Source organism: Nanorana parkeri, unplaced genomic scaffold (assembly GCF_000935625.1).
Source record: "Nanorana parkeri isolate BGI_ZX_2015 unplaced genomic scaffold, ASM93562v1 scaffold919, whole genome shotgun sequence".
Taxonomy (NCBI): domain Eukaryota; kingdom Metazoa; phylum Chordata; class Amphibia; order Anura; family Dicroglossidae; genus Nanorana; species Nanorana parkeri.
In genome coordinates, this window is record NW_017307187.1 from 675,747 (window position 1) to 696,271 (window position 20,525).

The 20,525-nt window shown below is 44.6% G+C and overlaps 1 protein-coding gene across 1 annotated transcript; it reads right to left on the bottom strand.

The window, feature by feature from the left end:
• Nucleotides 1–276: 276 nt before the first annotated feature.
• Nucleotides 277–18,439, bottom strand: THNSL2 (threonine synthase like 2). Its single transcript, XM_018566105.1, has 8 exons — nt 18,217–18,439; nt 15,682–15,876; nt 11,791–11,943; nt 10,749–10,979; nt 7,483–7,628; nt 3,614–3,739; nt 1,327–1,478; nt 277–475 (listed from the first exon to the last, which is right to left on the bottom strand). Exons 1-8 carry the CDS (start codon nt 18,437–18,439, stop codon nt 277–279), a joined length of 1,425 nt encoding a protein of 474 aa, XP_018421607.1.
• Nucleotides 18,440–20,525: the final 2,086 nt, after the last annotated feature.

Consider the following 20,525-nt stretch of genomic DNA (forward strand, 5'->3'; position numbering starts at 1 on the left):
AGACAGATTCACTTGCAGAGAATGTTTGCTGAGTTTCCGATTCTCTGCTTTTTCTGTAAATATGCCCCTGTCTGTTTGTTTATGTACAGCACGTTAATTGACACAACATACAACACAAAATGGCTTTAATCATCCATTGTGTTTATTTTTCTTGCTTCTCTTATTTTCTTTTTCTGGGAAATTATGTTTGTCGATAAGCAGTTACAAATGACAAAAAAAAAATCACACTTGTATTCCCTTCCGCTGTTGTAGAATGAATGTAAGCGTTCAGTTCTTTCAGTCATCACTGTCAATTATTTTAATTTTTTCTCGCAGTAGTTCTTCCCAATCGTCCTCTTTCGTCACGTGTGTATAGCTCCAGTTTTTGTTTCTCAATTCCTGGATGTCTGCCGGGGGTTCGGGGGTGAGATTGGCTTGTACAATGACTTCCGGAAATTTAGCAGCTGAAGCTGGTGCCAAACAACATCGGGGTCTGCTGAGAGAAAGGAAATAAAAGGCCTTTAAAGCACAGTTAGGAATATAACACCTAAACATCCCCCGCACCATACCAGGCCACTTGGCCTCAACATTGGGAAGTTGGGAAGGGTCGCCATGCTGATGAGGACAAGGACCTGGCCCCTGTGGTTGTAGGGGTATGCGGCCAGGGGGGCTTATCTGTATCTGGGTGCCCCCTTTCATGAAAGGGGCACCCAGATGCCACTGTCCCCCCACGCTATTCTTTTTTTCAAGTTTCATGTTCAGCAACACACTAAACTCCATCGAAATAGAGTCATCAGAATTCCAAAATCCAATATCGAACGGATGTGAATTTTAGAGAATGAAAAAAAATCTGAATCGAACAAAATGAAAGTGAAGCGCAATTTTCAGCCATGTAGATGTCTAAAAGAAATACTTTGCTGGGCAATATCTGGATTCAGTATTGGAAAACATTTGGAGAGTTTAATACTATTTGAACACATATTGATGTGGAAGCTGGCCAATCCGGACGAGGGAGCATGGAGTCGGCTTCCCGGCCAATCAGGAAGCATCATTTCACAGTGCCCGGCTTCCTGATTGGCCAGAAAGCCTGCTCCATGCTTCTCGTCACCTAGTGACGAGCAGCATGGGGACAACTTCCCGGCTAATCAGGAAGCCAGGTGGCGAGTCATTACATGCTGCCTGGCTTCCTTAATGGGACTTCCGATATCAGTATTTGGTATCGGCGAGTACCGGGAAAAAAAAATCTGTTCTCATACTCAATACCGAAATATCGGTATTGGTGCATCCCTAATTGTTACATGTGTTGTCTGTGCCATTCATATAATAACTGCTATGAATGTGAAATACTTGTCCTGGTTGCTGTCGGTTTGCTGGTAATGATAAGTCACTCCTACGGCAGAGTGAGGGCAGAGCTGGTATCGGTTCTCCTCCCAGCAGCGTCCAATTGTCCTTAGAATGTCATCATCATTAACAGAGCAGGATGTCATCATTCCCCGCAGCTGCGGAGGATTGGAACACAATACCAAATATCAGTCAATATAATAGTAGGAACGGGTCTCAGCAAATGCATTTGTCCCTAAATCAGCAAATTTTCCGTTCAGCTTTACATTTTTTTTTAATGCCAGGAGTAGGGAAGAGTTAAAACCCGTCTCAGGTTATTTCCTGTCCCATAGACTCAACAGGAAGTGAGGGGAAATCCTGTGCTAATCTGGTTATACACTATACAATCTGACTGTACAATCTCCTTTAGACTTTGCGTTAGTATCAAATCAGGTAGAATCTGGCACTACCGCTTGTCCCCTTTGGAACACTCTGTCTGGGTGACAACACAGAATTTTGGATTTCCTTTTCTTCCAGTGCCAGTGGTCACCAGGAACAACAGAGGGGTGTATCTCCCAAGTGGGGACAAGACTTGATGGGGGGTCTAACCCTTCCACATTCTGTCCAAAACTAAACTAAAAAGAAAAATGTTGGGTGAAGATTTATTCAACTACAAATCATGGGGCCCCAATTTTTTGGTAAAATATAAAAGACGGGGTCACGTCGGGTAAAAAGACACCAAACATGTCAAGCCTTAAAGTTGCGTGCGCGCGCGAAACCTCAAAAAAATGATAATACCCAAAATTGGCCATAGGCGACGCTTTAAAAGCTGTTACCGCTCATCAGTTTAGTGTTATCAGTGATTGATGGCCCTAAAATGATTGCTCTCACTGCGACGTTCGCGGCGATATGTAACATGTGTAGCGCAATTGTAATTTTTGCGCGCTGGGGCACCGGACGCGTATTTACGTTTATAGGCGCGTAAACGTGGGGGTGGGGGAGTTAAACATTTTGGGGGGTTTTTTTCCCCTTTTTTTATATGTGACTTTTATTTTATTTTACTTTTTTATGTGTTACTTTTATTTTTTTTTATTTATATTTATTTTTTTGCACTTATTGTTATTGCTATTATATAGGGGGATAACAATCCCCCTATATAATAGCAAAGGCACACTGACAGGTCCTCTTTATGGAGACATTAGGGGTCTCTAGGACCCCTAAAGTCACCTGTGGACCCCAAAAGAAGCTGATGAAGCAGAGATATGCTTCATCAGCTTCTTCTCTCTGGCTATAGCAGCCAGATGACTGACAGGTGAATGCGGAAGTGATGTAATACACATCACTTCTGCATTCACAGCCCGGGCGGAGATCAGCAAGGAGCTGATCTCTCTCCCTCTTCCTCCTGACGCCCTCCCGAGCCGGTCACGGGCCGCAGATGGGGCAGCGGATCCAGGATTGAAGGTGAGGGGTCAGGGGGGTTTTGCAAAAACGAGCACATATAGACGATCGGCGGGCTATGGAGCCGCCGATCGTCTATATGTGAAACACGCGGTAACGGGTATTTGCATTGGTCGGGTCCTTTCCGACCGTACGCGCCCGCTAGGGGGTGCGCGCGAGCAGAAAAAAATGCTGTCCAGAGACGGCAACCCACCAATGCTGCAGTGCCGTCCGTCCGTTTTTTTACAACGGGCGGACGGCAAGTGGTTAAAGTGCCCCAACCCCACGTACAAACACAAACATGCGTTGGATGCCCCTACAAGTGGAAACGACTATTATACCACACATATTACATAGTGCTGCAAATGACAAGCAATAATTTTAGGGCTTCAATCACTGATAACACTAAACTGATGAGTGGTAAAAGCTTTAAAGCGTCGCCTATGCGATTTCACAGACATGCACAATTTTAGGGCTTGACATGTTTGGTGTCTATTTACCCGTGACCCCGTCTTTTATGTTTTACCAAAAGATTGGGTAATAATAAATGTTTCATAACATAACGCAGGGAAAACTGTTTTTTTTTTTCTCAAAATGTCCGCTACTTTTTCTTTATATAGTAAAAAATAAAACCCCCAGTGGTGATTAAATACCACCAAAATAAAGCTCTATCTTTCCCAAAAAATGGTATAAAATGTATTTCAGTACAGCGCTGAATGACGGAATAAATGTCAGTCAAAGTACCGCAGTGCTGAATACCGAAAAACGGCCTGGACAGGAAGGGAGTCTAACACCCAGGTCACCAAGTGGTTAAAAATAATTAAACTGACACAGAATCCATGGGAGTCAAATAACCATTAAAGTGTTCACGATCTACCTTCTGGTGAAGCTCTGCCGGTAATCTGAGCTGTTTCTCAGCATTAAATTCTTCCATCATGGCTTTAGTTCTTCCACCGTCCCCATCAGTAACCAGCCACAATATTCTCTCCATGTTGTACGGCTCCTGTAAAAGGTAAAACGTCATTTACGACGTTTCAGTGGACGGGTGTTTGGCTTCTTTTGTTCCAGGAGTTCAATAACCTAAATTCTATAACAAGACCTTAACAGAGATCTACAGCCAAGTATGGAGTGATGGTTGTACCTTCATTTTGTACTGGATGAGTCGCAGCAGATGTTACAGTAAACTATGCATTGCATTCTGCTATTGGTCCACTAGATGATTAAAGTGACACTAAACTCAGGAGATAAATCATAAAAATACATTCAACTCCCTTAACTATTAACAAAAATAGTATCTTATTTGTGTATCACTCGGCTGTAGATCATCTGTAAATTGGTGCTGACACTGTCCTTCCTTCTGGAGAGTGGCTACTTTTGTTCCCCATGGTCCCTGTGTGTGTTGTGAAGTGGTCACGGCTGCAAGCTCACTCCCGTGATAAACGACAATCTCATGTTTAGTTTACTAATTTGTATTGAGATTGTAGTCCATATTCGTTGCATTCTGCTATTTGTCCACTAAATGTCAGTAGATGATTACTGCATTCTGAGCATTTATCGGCATCTGAGTGCACTGTCTTGCTTAGATCCCCTTCCCGAAGTTCAGCAGCATTTGTTCTGCAATATTCAAGATACTTATAACATGAATTTGCATCTGGTGAAGAGGGAGAAGTTCAGCAAATAGAAATTAGGAGAGGGAAAAATGCAATTATGTGGAGAGGATGGTAGTGGCAGAAAGAAGTATTATCCTATTTAGTAAAGGTGGATTCACATCGATTTGTGTTGCAGTAATGCACGGAACAATGTGCTTTGTGCTGTGGTGTCATTCATTTTGATTGACAGCCAAATGCACATGCATACCACACCGTAACATCTGTCAGAGCAGGGCTGTAAAAATCTGGATTGCATTACTTTGCATTGTCAGTCCATTCAAAATGGATGGGCTGCCTTAATGTAGCACATGCTAATGCGCCAAACAGGGCCGCCATCAGGGGGGTACAGCTGATACACATGTAAGGGGCCCAGACAGTCTGGGTGGCCCAGGCCCCAACCAATGAGTTTTTGCTTTGACCAAAATACATTTCCTTACTCCTAAATACTAAATGCACTGATCACTTGGAATACACTTTTCATTTTCATATATTAAGTTGTAAGAGTGTTAAAATCAAAGTGGGAGCACTGAACGACCCAGTGGGATGGCCAGTGGGCGGACTTGGTTGGACGGCCAGTGGGTCAACTTGGTGGGGCGGCCAGTGCGCAGACTTGGTGGGATGGCTAGTGGGCGGACTTGTTGGGATGGCCAGTGGGCAGACATGGTGCAATGGCTAGTGGGCGGACTTGTTGGGACGGTCAGTGTGCAGACTTGGTGGGACGGTCAGTGTGCTGACTTGGTGGAATGGTCAGTGAGCGGACGCAGTGGGACAGCCAGTGGATGGACCTCTGGAGTGTTAGTGGGCGGGCCTAAAGCTGCGTACGGGGCCCCAAAATTCCTGATGGATGCTCTGGCGCCAAATGACAAAGTAGTGTGCATGCAGTAACCAACCCCAACAATGTGAATCCGCCACCAATTAAACAGAGCAGCTAAAAGTGTATGTAAACTCTAACAATGAACTTCTCCTGTTTGCTCCCTTTTAGTTTGGTATATTTACTATTGGAAGTGTTTTGTTATATCTGTTCAGTAAGTGCCTGATGATCCTGCGAAAAATTCAGAGCTGTCTTGTGCTCCCTTCCTGTGTTATCTTAATGAGCCTAATTAGCCCTCCTAGTTCTTATCTTCGGACTAGAGAAAGATTAGTGTCTATGTTACATAGTTACATACATAGTTACATAGTATTTGAGGTTGAATAAAGACATTAGTCCATCAAGTCCAACCTATTAGGATCTCATTCTAGGAGTACCTGTACCCCTGTATATTACGGTCCCTTAAGAAATCGTCCAAAAGTTTCTTGAACAATTCCACATTATTTGCTGAAATCACCGCCTGTGGCAGTGAGTTCCAGACCCTAACTGATCTTACTGTGAAGAACCCCCTTCGCCCCTTGTGCTGGAATTTTTTTTCCACCAATTTTAGGTGATGGCCTCTAGTTTTTGTAACGGAGTTAATTTTAAACAGTTTATCGCTAATGTTGCTACCACCATTAAACATTTTGTACATGGAAATCATATCCCCCCTTAATCTCCTCACCTCCAATGTGAACATGTTTAAATTTAGTAGCCTCGTCTCGTAGCTCTGGTCCTCCATACCCCTAATTAGTTTGGTTGCCCTTCGCTGGACTTTTTCCAACTCAAGGACATCTTTTCTTAGTACTGGTGACCAGAACTGGACCGCGTACTCCAGATGAGGTCGAACCAATGATCTATAAAGTGGCAAAATTATAGACTTGTCCCTGCAATACATCCCCTTTTTAATACAGGACAAGACCCTGCTAGCTTTGTTTACAGCAGCCTGGCACTGCAAGCTACCTTTCAGTTTGTGGTCTACAATGACCCCCAAATCCTTCTCCATTTCTGACTTCCCTAGCGGCATACCCATAATTGTATAACCCATTTGTTTATTTTTAATTCCAAAGTGCATTACTTTGCATTTATCGACATTAAACCTCATCTGCCACATTAATGCCCACTCCCCTATTTTATCCAGGTCCTCCTGTAATGTTATAATGTCTAAGTCCGTGTCTATTACCCTCCCAATTTTGGTGTCATCCGCAAACACGGAAATATCGCTGTTAACACCCTCCCCGATGTCATTAATAAATAAGTTGAACAATATGGGACCCAGCACAGAACCCTGAGGCACACCGCTCATTAGACTAGCCCAGTCTGAAAAGGTGCCATTTATCTGTTGTACAGATAAAGGGAGCAGGAGCAGTTGAACAGTTTACAGCAGTTTAGAAAAAAGACAATTGGCAGGGCTGACACCACTAAGTACAAACACAAAAACACGTGTGTTTGTCAGCCTACTACATGATTTAGGAGCTGAGGGCATTTTTGAAAAATCAACAGCTATTTGTCTGTTTTCTTGCAGGGCCACCGAAGAGACAAAGCATGAGCAAATGGGCATGTGTTACAGAGATGTAGCGTTTTTTACTTTCTGCTTTATTTAAGTCTATAGACAAAATGAGTGAAAACCCTTACAGTGCAGGGGCAGCCCCACTGCAAGGGTACGTTTTTTTTTGCCCTGAGTACTTTAAATGCATTGTTTAAATGTGAGCAGTGTAAGTACTCTAATATGTCTGTATCAGCCTCTTACAGTCGCTGAGCAGCAGAGCTCACACTGGCGGAGAGAGAAGCAGCACAAGCAGCCAATCAGGTGTGTTGCACTGTATGGAGTATGGTGATAGAAGGAGGGATCAGTGTGACAAAGAAGTGAACTTGCCAGTCTGCTGATCCTTCTTTTATTGTCAAATCACAAGCTTGGGCGGGGTGGGGTGGGGTGGGGAAAAGGCCAATGTATGCTATTGAACTAGAACAGGGAAAATCAGGTCTCCTGTCCTTCAAGCAGGGTTGTTCTGTGAGGCAGAGCTGTTTAAACCTTTGAACTGGATGAGCACATATACAAATCCTTTGTAAGCCTAAACAGCTTTTGCTATTTGCCTGGAGTTCAGCTTGTGATGACGTAGAATTTCCTGGGAAGAAGGGAAAGTTTGCAGGATTTCTGGATTGACCTGTTCAGACTGCTGTCCTTGCCACACCTACGAGACAAGCAGTCCAATACGTATGGATGTATCTCAGCTGTATAATGTATAATACCTGAATATCCATTGCAGAAGCCAGCGTCTTCTCTGTATCACTCAATGAGAAGTCTCCATTCTGCACAGCTCTGTGAATGATGTCATTTTTATTTACAGCAGCAACCAGCTGGATGGGCAGCCCCATCTTCTGAGCGATGCAGCCCGCTGAGAGAGGAAACAGAACAGAGACAGGGTAAGGCTGTGTAAGGGTTCTGCAGATCTCAGCTAACAGATAGGTAGCAAAGGTGGCTCAGTGGTTAGTATCTCTGCTTTGCATGTTCTCTCTGTGCTTGCCTGGCTTTTCTCCGGGTACCCCAGTTTCCCTCTGGTACGCCAAAGACATACTGGTCAGTTCATTGGCTCCTGCCTAAACTGGCCCAAGTATGTATGCATATGAGATAGTGAACATAGATTGTAAGCTCCTTGGGTGCAGGGACTGATGTGAATGAATAGTATGCTAAGTGTCCACGCTCATCGTCACCGGCAAGTCTATATTTTTGAATTGTCTTCCTGCACTGGCGTCTTCTTTCTATGGCCATTGGGTGGCCACTGTTGATGTGATTCCCATGCGTGTCGGAGCTGCATCTCCAGTCTCAGTGTACACTATACTGGACTACAATGCACCCCAGAACATATTATCAAACAGGTAAAGATGAGTTTTGGCATATGAGACATACAAAGCCTCTTTTACCCAAAAAATCTACCTACTGGATTTTTTCTAACCTTAAAGTGAACAATATCTAAGAAGAAAGCAATAGTTATCTTGCTCACTTGGCACAGTGAGGTCGGCTTCTTCTTTTCTCTAGCTCTACATCCCGATAACAATCCCGCGCATGCCCAGTAACACCAAGATGCCAATCTCCTCCGCTCCCGCATTAGCATGAAGAGCAGAAGTCGGTCAGGGTTTGTGGATGTCAGAGAACTTGTGGTTTTGTGGATATAGATACTCTGAGCCAAAGACAAAGTATCAATGTGGCACAAGCTACCTCTGTTGCTATCATGACGATGTTGTGGGAGCTGCTCTGCCGCCGTGACGTCAGGAATATTCATTCCAGAATTTCCGGAATCTGTTTTTATCGACTGATGCCAACCACTATGCTGCATATTACCTTGTAGAAATTATAACTCTGTATATTAATAGACTAGAGCAGCGTTTCTCAACTGGTGTAACCTCAGGACCTACATTTGTCCTTGGTCATTATGTCGCTACCCAAGTTGAACTACAAGGGAACGCACGGCATGTGGTACCTCGCGTTCCGATGCGGGCGTTAGAACTGTGGGTGCAATGCACTCCCACACCAGAATGCGCTGTGATGGAGCGCCATCCATATGTGTATCACCTGTAGAGGTGCCAGGAGCCAGAATGTGACATCACTCCGGTCCAGGCACCTCTACAGGACATGTGAGGGTGCTGTTGGGAATGCAAGTATGAATGCAAGTATGAATGGAGCTCCCTCATGGCAATAACCCCAGCCCACCCCACCTCAAGTTGACACTTGGCACCGGGCAGCATATTTTGAATGGCTGCTCGGCACGAGAACTGACAGTGATAAGCTAGGGGGAGGCAGTGGAGCCTCTCACCTAGAAAGGTGGAAGGCAAGCGGCGACCCACTGAACACAGGGTTGCGACCCACTTTTGGGTCACGACCCACCAGCTGAGAACCAAGGGACTAGAGCATGCTTGTTACAGTACCTCTAGGAAACATGTATGCACAGCTGTCCTTGCGCACGTGTCAGCTCATGGCCTTTAGGCTATGGTTGGTTGTGCTCATAATGTGTGTGAACGTTGGCATGCATCCCTGATACTGGGCTTGCTCACAGGCCTGAAGCCATTCCCTTCTGGTGGCCGATGTTGTGATTTCTTACCAGCAACAGAGGGCTATAATACTGAATCTGTCACCTGCCCATTGCCGACTCCACTGGACCTGACTACTCTCTTGGCACGACCTCTTCCTGGACCTGACTACTCTCTTGTCACGACCTCTTCCTGGACCTGACTACTCTCTTGCCACAACCTCTTCCTGGATCTGACTACTTTCTTGCCACGACCTCTTCCTAGACCTGATTACTCTTGCCACAACCTCTTCCTGGACCTGATTACTCTCTTGTAATGACCTCTTCCTTGACCTGACTACTCTCTTGCCACAAGCTATTCCTGGACCCGACTACTTTGTTGCCATGACCTCTTCTTGGACCTGACTACTCTCTGGCGACAACCTGGACTTGACTACTCTCTTGCCGAGACCTCTTCCTGGACCTGACTACTGTCTTGCCATAACCTCTTCCTGGACCTAACTACTGTCTTGACATGACCTCTTCCTGGACCTAACTACTGTCTTGCCATGACCTCTTCCTGGACCTGACTACTCTGTTGCCACAATCTCTTCCTGGACCCGACTACTCTCTTGCCATGGCCTTTTCCTGGACCTGACTACGTTCTTGCTTACTGACTGGTTAACAGACTCTAGCCCTTCCGTTTCAATCACCCCCTTAGTAAGGCAATCCTATGGGCCAAATCCTAGTGCCAATTTATAGTAAAGAAAACCTGGACCACACGCATTCCCAGCCCATCTCCACCATTGGGAGCTCTGGTAAGGACCAACTGTCACGTAGACTCCATGCCTCAATGGCACATAACAACTCCTTCATTATTCATGGCTACAGTTCTGCTTTAAAGCAGGTCAAAGGGAATAAGCAGAAGAGGCTTTGGTGGGCAAAAATGGTGCTGGAAGGGGATTTGAGGGCCCTATACTTGCAGATAGTATTTAAAGGAGAACTATGGGGTCAGTGTTTTTCCCCATAGTTCTCCTTAGGGTAACGGGAGGACACAAACTAGCGTCCTCCCGTTACCCTAAGCTCAGTATACCGCGAGCTACAGCTCACGGTATACTGAGACGCCGGAGCGGATCCCGACTTAGACGACGTGAGTGACAGCTGGCTCTGCCTATCTAGAGACAGAGCCAGCTGTACCCGCCCCCTCCCCCGTCCGTTCCGCCAGTCAGCTCTGGCAGATCGGAGCGGGGAGAGGGGAATCCAGCCCCTCCCCCTGTCACGGCAGAGAGCCGTGACAGGATCGAGAGGTGAGCGAACCCAGTATGTGTTCGCTCACCTCCCGATCTACTGAGCCGACCTTTGACAGTCTCATTGTCACAGGTCGGCTAGAACTATGAGGCGAGTGAAAAGCACTCACCTCATAGTTCTCCTTTAACTTTTAAAAGCTGAAAAAACCTGACAGAGTTATTCTAAATTGTTCCTTACAGCAGCATCATGTTGCCCTTCTCTTACCTGTAATGTTCCCTGCTCCGCCTGTTGGTACAACTATCTCCACCGGGGGCAGCGTTCCTTCCTGTGATGCTGGAGCACATCGGAAGTACCCATAGATGAAATGGGCTATCTGCACCATCACTCGAGCCCAGTTGACGGAGTTGATGCTCATTAAATTATGCTTTTTTGCAAAACTTGTATCTGCAAAGAGTTTTCTTACAGGTGCATCCAGCTCATCTGATGTCCCTTCAACTGCAGAGAGATGGGGGAAAGTTTAGAGGTGATTCATCTTATAGGAATATGTACTGTAGAGATATTTAGGGGTCTATTCACAAAGCTGCCGAAGGATCTGGCCGTAGCTTCGGCCGATCCTTCGGCTAGCTTCGGCACCAGGACCCCTTATAGTGTGATCGTTCATGTGCGTGGAGGATGTACAATATCTTACACATTCCGACTTAATCACTTAGGGGTTATTTATAAAAGTTTCACCCAGCTATGCTGTTTGAGCAGCACTAGCGCCCCTAGATGGTGCTGACGAGTATAAGAAATTCCTTCAGCGCCCTCTAGGGGCACTAGTGTAATGTGTCTGCCTATAGGCCGGTCAGAACTTTTATAGCTTAAACCCGTAGTAATGAAATTGTTTCCACTCTAACATGATCTACCTATTGGGCATTTTGTAAATACCTTCAAAGGCATGTACAGTGTTTAGTATATATGTTTTTTATAATATTCATGTATAAGAAAATAAATCTATCCTAAATATTTTTTAGTCAAGTAAATAAATACATTTCCAATCAGCAGCTAGTGATTTAAACTGAAGAAAATTATTTATTTCTCTCCTTAGAGCTGTATCGCTATCAAAGCTTGTTATTCACAAACATGGATATCTGAAGCTCAGATTACACACACAGCTAAATGAGTTAGAGGGCTGGCTCACACTTCCTACAATTGCTACATTTCAATACAGAGGAGGAACCCAAGGACGGCAAAATATAGGCAGATTAAACTTCATCTTTAACCCCTGAATAATACTACTGTATTATGTACTGTACAGGCAACATACCTGCATACAAATGAACATTGTCTTCAAACACTGTTATCATCTGCAGCTCCTGGATCTGAGTACATCGTCCAAGTGGATACAGAACAATAATATCAATATTTGGATTTTCTCGAACACCCTCAATTGCAGCACTTCCTGTGTCTCCAGATGTTGCTGAAAGTTGAACAAGCGACACTGAATAATACATTAGCACAATGTGGGTGCAGAAAACAAGGGGTTAAAGTGGAACTTTCAGTGACTTAAAGTGCAACTGAAGCCAAAAGCTTCTTTTTTTTAAGTTTTGGATGGAGTGGAGAGGGATTAGAACATCTGTCAGGTTTTTATTGCTGTCTGTGCCCCTACTAGGGAGATTCACCCTCTTTATTTGTCCTGGGGAATGTTATCCCTGAAAGTGAAAGAAAATCCCAAATTTTGGGTTGTCATCAGAACAGGAATAGTTAAGAAATCTTCCTGTGGGGACACTTGTTCTGGTGACTGTGAGGATAATGGGGTTTGAGTCTGAATATTAAAGGATAACTATTGGGTAAGTGTTTTTCCCCATAGGTCTCCTAAGGGTCACGGGAGGACATAAACTAGCATCCTCCCGTGACCCAAAGCTCAGTATACCGCTAGCTACAGCTTGCGGTATACTGAGACCACCGCAGCTGGGACGGATCCCGACATTACTGTCGAGATCCACCCAGCTGCGTGAGTGACAGCTGGCTCTGCCTATCTAGAGGCAGATCGAGAAGTAAGCGAGCGATGGTATGTGTTCGCCCACTTCCCGATCTATTGAGCCGACGTGTGACAGTTTCATTGTCACACGTCGGCTCGAACTATGTGGTTGAGTGAAAATCACTCACCTCATAGTTCTCCTTTAAAAATAGCATTCTCTTGTCCCCCCAGTTCAGAGCAAATGCCGGCTTTCATTTAGTCATTTGCCAGGTCCCTCCACATTCCATAGAACAGACATCAGCTATCTGGCCTGGGATCTTTATAGCCCCCCTGCATAAGTGAGTCCCACATCACCTCTAAACCTTTTATAGCTGTCCCTAATTAAATGCATATCACCAGACACTCATCGGTCACCAGTGGACAAGTAGACAAACACAAGCAGGTCTGGTAGAGGTAATGACCCAGGTGACCCAGCATTCACCCGAAAGTCATACACCTGAATACAATATCAGCTCTATTTCATAATTTGGAATTGGGCGGTGATAGTGTAAAATAAAGGTTCATCTTCCTCCTGCTATGTTTTGAAACATCAAGAAAGAATCACCAGCAACATCAAGAAGTCTTAACATCTCAGAAGAGTTCCCCTTTAATCTCTGGTCATCATCTGTTGAAAGCTTTCTTGATGAAGGGCCCGTCAGACCTCTCTTCGGCGTATTGAACTCTGAACTCTGTCAGAACTCTTAAAACCAGGACTGTTAATTATTTACCTTTATTCCCTTTCATTTTACTGTTGTATATATATATTGTCTCTTTTTATTTAATATCTTTTTCTGTATATTTTCTGCACCGTTTCTTTTATTGAAGGACGATCTTAAAAATCATTACGCTTATCTTTAAATACGAACTTAAAAGTGTCCTTGCCTCTCTGAAGAGCGCTACTATATACTGTGTTTCCCCGAAAATAAGACCTAGTTGTGACCATTCCCAGGGCCGGTGATGTGATAAGGGGGAACTTGAAGAGCCGCGGGAGAGAATCAGCCAGCGCTAGAGGAAGCGAGGCTGCAGTGGAAGGAGCAGAGCCACATAAGCCAATGCTTCCTCTATAGCGCCGGCTCCTGTCACAGACGGAGTGATACCTAATGCACTCCCCCTGTGAGGAATCCATAGTGAAAGCGCGCTTCGCCCATTCTGGTTACCAAATTGCTCTTGGAAAGGTGCGGCACCCCTGATTGCCCTGATCACCCTATTCTTAACTTTGCCATTTTAGATTATTTAATTTGGATTTGCGTTAACTTTGGATTGTTATACATTAAAAAAAAAAATAAGACCTACCCGGAAAATAAGACCTTGCGTGTTTTTGGAGCCCAAAAAAATATAAGACAGTGTCTTATTTTCGGGGAAACACGGTAGTGAATCCCATCATATTCCTGCCTGAGAGGAAAGCGGTATCATAGGCACTGTTTAAGTGTTTTAAATTGTCACAGCACTTGCTGGGCATGGTCAGTGTTTCCGTTAAAAAACACATGGTGGCAGCGAACGTTTGGTGGGTAAAGGGTTAACTGCGGAGTTAACCAACCCTGGTGATGATTGCTCTCAGTCGGCTGGTCTGAGATTGTGTCCTGCGAGCTGGGAAATCTCTGTGCAGGCAGGGCCGGATTTACTCTCTCTGCTGCCCCAAGGTCAGGTTCCTCAATGCACCCCCTACTCCCCAACCCCCCGCCTATGGAGAATGGCAGACCTGCAGTCTGCATGCAAGTGATCTCGGCGACATTTTGCCCACAGCAGGGCTAAATGTAGAAGACAACTACCTGCCCGGAACTGCATGTCCAGTTCATCGGGAGATAGGAATTCCACACCCCTGCTGCCCCTCTACTCCCTGCTGCCCCAAGGCCAGGCCGTGGTTGGCCTTGTGGGAAATCCAGCCCTGTGTGGGTTTCAGGGTGAGGCTGAGTGTGGTATCGCCACGTCCTTGTGATGCCACGCTCGGTTCAGAACTGTGTATAGTCACGTGGGATTGACGTACGGCGGGTTTGGGCTGGGCGTACGTCACTTTGGAGGGATTTCCTTTCACTTCCAGTTGTGGCTATAGGACAGAAAGTGAAGGGAAATCTCCCCAATGGGACCTCCAGGGTGATGGAAATCCCTGGTTGTCAGCAGGATCACCTGAACTAGTGTCACCATTGGAAGATTTTCCATTTATTCCAATTCTGGTGACAACCCAAAATTTGGGATTTTCTTTCACTTTCATAGTCACTAGGGCAAATAGAAGAGGTCAATGTCCCCAACAGGGACCAGTGACTCCAGAGGCATTGAAGCCATTGGATCATCATGACAACCAGGCAGCACGCATTTTCAGAAAAAGAGGTCAACAATGGCAGCCGTGGTACTCTCTCAGTACATGGTTCCTTTAAGGTGGTTGACCTGGTAATAAAAAAAAAAGATCACTAGTATCAAGAACCTCAAAGAATATACTAGAGCTGAATAAAAACTAAAGCCTCCACAGTCTTACCACACCAGCAGATGGCAGCACTGTTAGGGCTCTTGTACATGGCCACCTGTGGTCATACAACATACATTTCAGTGTATTTCCCCTGACAGGAAGCCATAGGTGCCCCAAATAGCCTCCCATAGAAGTCAATGGCTCTACACGGGCATACATAGAACTTGTGTTAACATTGGCATGAGTACGGGTGCACAACTTTCTGTGTTCAGGGTTGTGTGTGTTGGTTATGTGTTTAGATGAAGCACTGAGATCTTGAGGAATGCTGAAATAAGTTTTACTTGTTGAGAAGAACATTATATCAGAAAACTGCATTATACAGCATTATAGAGCATAGAGAAGGAAACATATAGATAGAACTTCCTGTGTATCACAGACAAGTAAGCATGAATATAGAAAACTAACATAGACTAGCATTGCACTACAGCGCCATCTAGTGCTCAAAAGACATAGTTACATCTCTGAATGTCAGTAATAGAAATCAGTACATATCAGCATAGGCTGTTGTATTTCCAACAGTGTGCACCTGTGTTGACAGGAGTCAGGGATATACATGCGTATAGCCATTGTCTTCTACAGAAGGCTGTACATGGCACCTGTGGCTCCTTGGAGGTGGAAATACTTTGCATGTGTAGCTCCGTTTTTATATCACTTGACGTTCTTTCAGAAGTTCTATGAACAATATGTAAAGATTCAATGACCTGTGTGATAACAATGAATTATTGTTGATAACGTACCAACCAAGATGTTCACATGCCGATTGTTTTTCTTCAAAAAGTAGTCCAAAAACTGTCCCACACAGGACATGGCGAGGTCTTTAAAGGAGTAAGTTGGACCGTGCCACATTTCCAACACATTCAGTTCATTTTCTAGTCTGGTAAGTGGAACTATGTCTTGGTGTCTGAAGCGAAGAAAAGCTTTGTCGATGAGACCTGTACAGGGAATAGATATACTACTGTATTAAGGAATAGAGATTGATGAGATGATAGTGGGGCTCAGCTGACTGAAGTCCAGCTATTCCGGAGCAGTGCTAATCTATCTCCACAGTCATACCAAATATTTCTAGGAGGTGGCACTGCAAGCAGAAATGGTAGATCCGGGGCCCAGTCCTAGTAAAATCCCTAAGTGCAGTTTGTATGTATTCTGCCTCCCTCAACCTAAACACAGCAAAAAGAAATGAAAGGTGTCCTGCCCTACCTAGCCAGGGGCAACGCTATTTTTTTCTCTTAATCTTTTTTTAATTCCTGTGAATATGGTCAGAAAAGAATGTCCATGTCTAGCTCAGTGTATATTCCTGGCACAATTGGTATTCTCTATAGATAGTTCCATCAATGCAGAGAATGCACAGGGGTGTGTGAGGCAAATCTTACCCCTCCTATGGCTCTTGCTGAAAACATAACCTCAAATTCAGTCGCATACAGCTGGGGTAATACAGAAGCCAGCCAGGGGAGGTACTCAGCTCCAAAAAAGAACACACCTCCAAGTCTGGTATCGCCAAGATAAGATGTGCCCCTTGTATGAGAGGACAGTGGATAGACAAGCTGCATGGAACCCTGGTGCCCAACTGCATCCTGAGGGCTACAAGCAGCCTTGTCACTTTCTGTGTGCCCCTCAGGGCTCCTGCAGACAGTACTCTGCGTTTCTCTATTGCATTGTAATAGCAGTGATTCCTAGCAGTATGTCTGCAGTCACTGACCATCCCTGTCCACAAGCGCATGGTTTCTGACCATCTCCTGCTGTACGTATGCAATCTCTGATGAGCTCTTGTGGCTAGCCTGTAGTCTTTGACTATTTTCTGTTGCATGTATGCAATCTCTGACCATCTCTTGTAGCTAGTCCATAGACTGTGACCATCTCTTGTTGTATGAATGCAATATCTGACCATCTCTTGTAGCTAGCCCATAGTCTGTGACCATCTCTTGTTGCATGTATGCAATCTCTGACCATCTCTTGTAGATAGCCCATAGTCTGTGACCATCTCTTGTTGCATGTATGCAAACTCTGACCATCTCTTGCAGCTAGCTTGTAGTCTTTGACCATCTTTTGTTGCATGTATCCAATCTCTGACCATCTGTTGTAGCTAGCATGTAGTTTTTGACCATCTCTTGTTGCTTGTCTACAATCTCTGACCATCTCTAATAGAAATCATGTAGTCTTTGACGATCTCCTGTTCCATGTCTGCAGTCTTCGATGGCTTCCTGTAGTATTGCACTCACTGAATATTTTGTGCATCCATCTGGTGACCACACAGGCTGCATTCCAGATCGCTCAGCCTCTGGAACGCACTGGAATGCAAGCCGGTCGGCTCCCTGCGTTCAGGGGTGGGAGGGGGCATGGTGGTGTATACAAGTCAATAGCACCGCAGCCATGTACCCCGCTCACAGTGCGATCGCCCGCACCCGGAACACAGGCACATTAGTGCCTGCAATCCAGTCCAGTGCAATCTGCAAAAATACTGTAAGGACTGCAGGCGGGGTGTGTGGCTGTGGTGCCATTGACTTCAATGCACGCCACACCACCCTCCCGCCCCTGAAGGCAGGGAGTCGGCCGGATTGCGTTCCAGTGCGTTCCAGAGGCCAAATGCTGCGGAACGCAGCCTTTGTGGTGTGAACCGGCCCTTAAGGCTCCTGATATCAATAAAGTTGACCACAACTGGATTGTTTACTGTCTTAGAGCCATGTCATACTAATTATCCTAGAGAATTAAAGATTGGTGGAGCTGTGAACACCAATTTGGCAAGGACTTCTCAGAGCTAAAGCAAGGTCAGACCAATGTTCATTGGCATGACCAACTTGGGCCATCGTAAGAATTGGTTGCAAAATGAGATCTCCACAGATGTGTTACCAAGTCAAATCTGTGGCGCGCTCACCTTTACACTTTTCTAAATATCAGTATTAAAGTGACCTGTGTTGGTTATCTTTTAAATATTTCTAAGTATACTAACAATCCTATTACAAGAACAAATCATCAACAACAGAATTTCCAAGAGTCTATCACCATAGTGTTTCAGGCAACGAGAGAGCAACACCCATTAGAGTGGCAATCTTGATGATTCTGCCAATGGCAAGATGTTACCAGTGGCAGAATCACCAGTGTGACATGGCCATGAACATGGAAGGAGCATAGTTTTTTCAATGTTCTGCCTAACGTGCTAAATAGAGCTGTATGTATCATGCTGCCCTTACTTAGAGGTGGAGCTACTTCTCCTTTAGCCACCAATCAACATTTTTGAACACTTTAGCAATAGTGGTTTTCTGTAATGTGTAACATACCATGTAGATCATTCATGGGAATGAGCTCAGAAGGAATAAACAGAGAGCACACTTCCTTCACTAATTCCTTGTAGGAGAAAGAGCTCCATGATCTCAGAGTCTGCTCATCTAGCTTCGGGATCTGCTCCGGCATATACAGACCATCATCTTCAGCAAACCCGGCAAACAGGACTTCTTCAAAGCCAACACCCGACACGGCTCCTCGTGTGCTGGTGTACTTCATGTCTTCAGCTGCAGAGGGAGAAATCCATCAACCATATGTAAAATATATCTACACACGACACGCATCCGGGCTTTATGTACAGGTACCAAATAATGATGATATCTTTTTAAATAGGCGTAACCCCTTTTTGTCACATGACATATAAAGAAGTCTATTTATATATTTAAAAAAATAATTAAGCTCATTCACGTAGAGAAACTGCAGGTACGTTCCTTCTGTCAGAGTTAACCAGCTGTTATTATTATCCTCAGCTCCTCCTCCTAGTGGCCATAATGTCAATATTGAGGTATAACGAATATTGAAGTATAAAGAGTATTGAATTACAGTGAGTATTGATGTATCATGAATATTGGAGTATAGGGAGTGTTTTTTTTTGTTTTTTCTCAAATCTTTATTTATCATTTTATATTTATACAATCAAAAACATATAAAACATATACATGTCCACACAAACAAACATAAGAAAAAGAAGAGAATATCCTGAATTACCAATATCACATAACAAATACTGCATATTTAGAGGACTGACTCCATAGGTGATGAAACCAGAAAAAAAGCCTCAACCAAAAAAAAAGAAAAAAAGTTGGATACCGTCTTAATAAAACCATATTTCCATATTCCAAAATCCTCCCTCAAAATTTCCCACCCTAAAGGTTCATCGAGCTGTAATCAATCCAAGTATCCCATTTACTGAGGAACGCATCATGATTCTCTCTACCCATTGCTATCCACTTTTCAGATTTCATAATACAATTAACCTGCCTTACCCAATCTGATCTTGTAGGTACCTTTTGGCTCTTCCAAAATCTCGGTATTAACCTCCCTGGCGGTATGATTATTCATGATTTTAGGTACCAAAAGCGGTACATTGTTTTTCAAGCAAATATGTTGTTTTACATTGTAGGCCTGTAGTTCTTACTTTGCTGCATTTAGTAGATGAGGCAGAACTGTAGCTTTATATTTAGCCTTTGACACAGGCATCAAATGCATCAAAAAGACCTCAGGAGAAAACGAGAGAGTCTCACCCAGAATGGTCTGTATTTGTTCTCGAATATCTTGTCATAAAGGCTTTTGCTTAGGACATTCCCACCACACATGTAAATATATCCCCTGTAAACCACAATTCCTCCAACATAGAGGAGAGACATTTTGATAAATCTTCCCTAAAGAATATGGAACACAATACCACCAGGTAAGCACCTTATAATTGGTTTCTTGAGCTCTGGAATCTATAGATGATTTATGGGGCCGCGCTAGTATTTGGTCCTTTTGTACGTCCGAAAAAGTCACCCCCATGTCACTCTCTCATTCTTTTATAAAGTACAAAGAACCTTTTGAGCTTATTTTCAATAGCATTTTATACATAAGAGATAGAGAGCGACTATGGGGTGACCTAGAGTCACATAATTTTTCGAAAAAAAGTTAAAGACCCAAGTGGCCTAATTAGACTAATATGTTCCCGAAGGAAGTTACTGAGTTGTAAATAGTGCTAAGCATCTAAAGGAAATGTGCCCCATTTTTCCCTCAGTTCCTCCAATGGGATAAGAGAGTTCCCAATCATAAATCTGCCCAAATAAACATCCCCTTCCACCACCCAGGTCCGAAAATATAATAAGTGCTCTCCTGGTAAAAACCTGGGGAAACCACCAATTGGTGCTAAAGGGGATATATTAGGGACCAATTCTCCCCTTTTATTTACTGTATCCCATACCTTGAAAGTGTATAGTCAGGGGCGATACTGAGGCCGCCAAACTAGGAATGTCCCAATACCAATGCTAGCATCGGAATCGGGTCCGATACAGGGCATTTTGACAAGTACTTCTACTTGTCAAAATGCCCTGATGCATAGCGCCGAAGCTTGCGCTGGTTTTTTTTTTTAAACTTTACCTTCCGTGGTGGGGTCCCCTGGGCAGGCTGAGCGGAGGAGCGTCGCATCACTGCTGTGGGTGGAGCTCCAGGTGGGGCCCACCGGAGCAGCAGTGACGCGATGCTCCTCTTCGCCGACGATGTCCTTCAGTGCCGGAGAGCAGCGGACGAGTCAGCGCTGGTCCGGCGGGGGGGGGTTCAGGCGGGGGGCTACAGTATA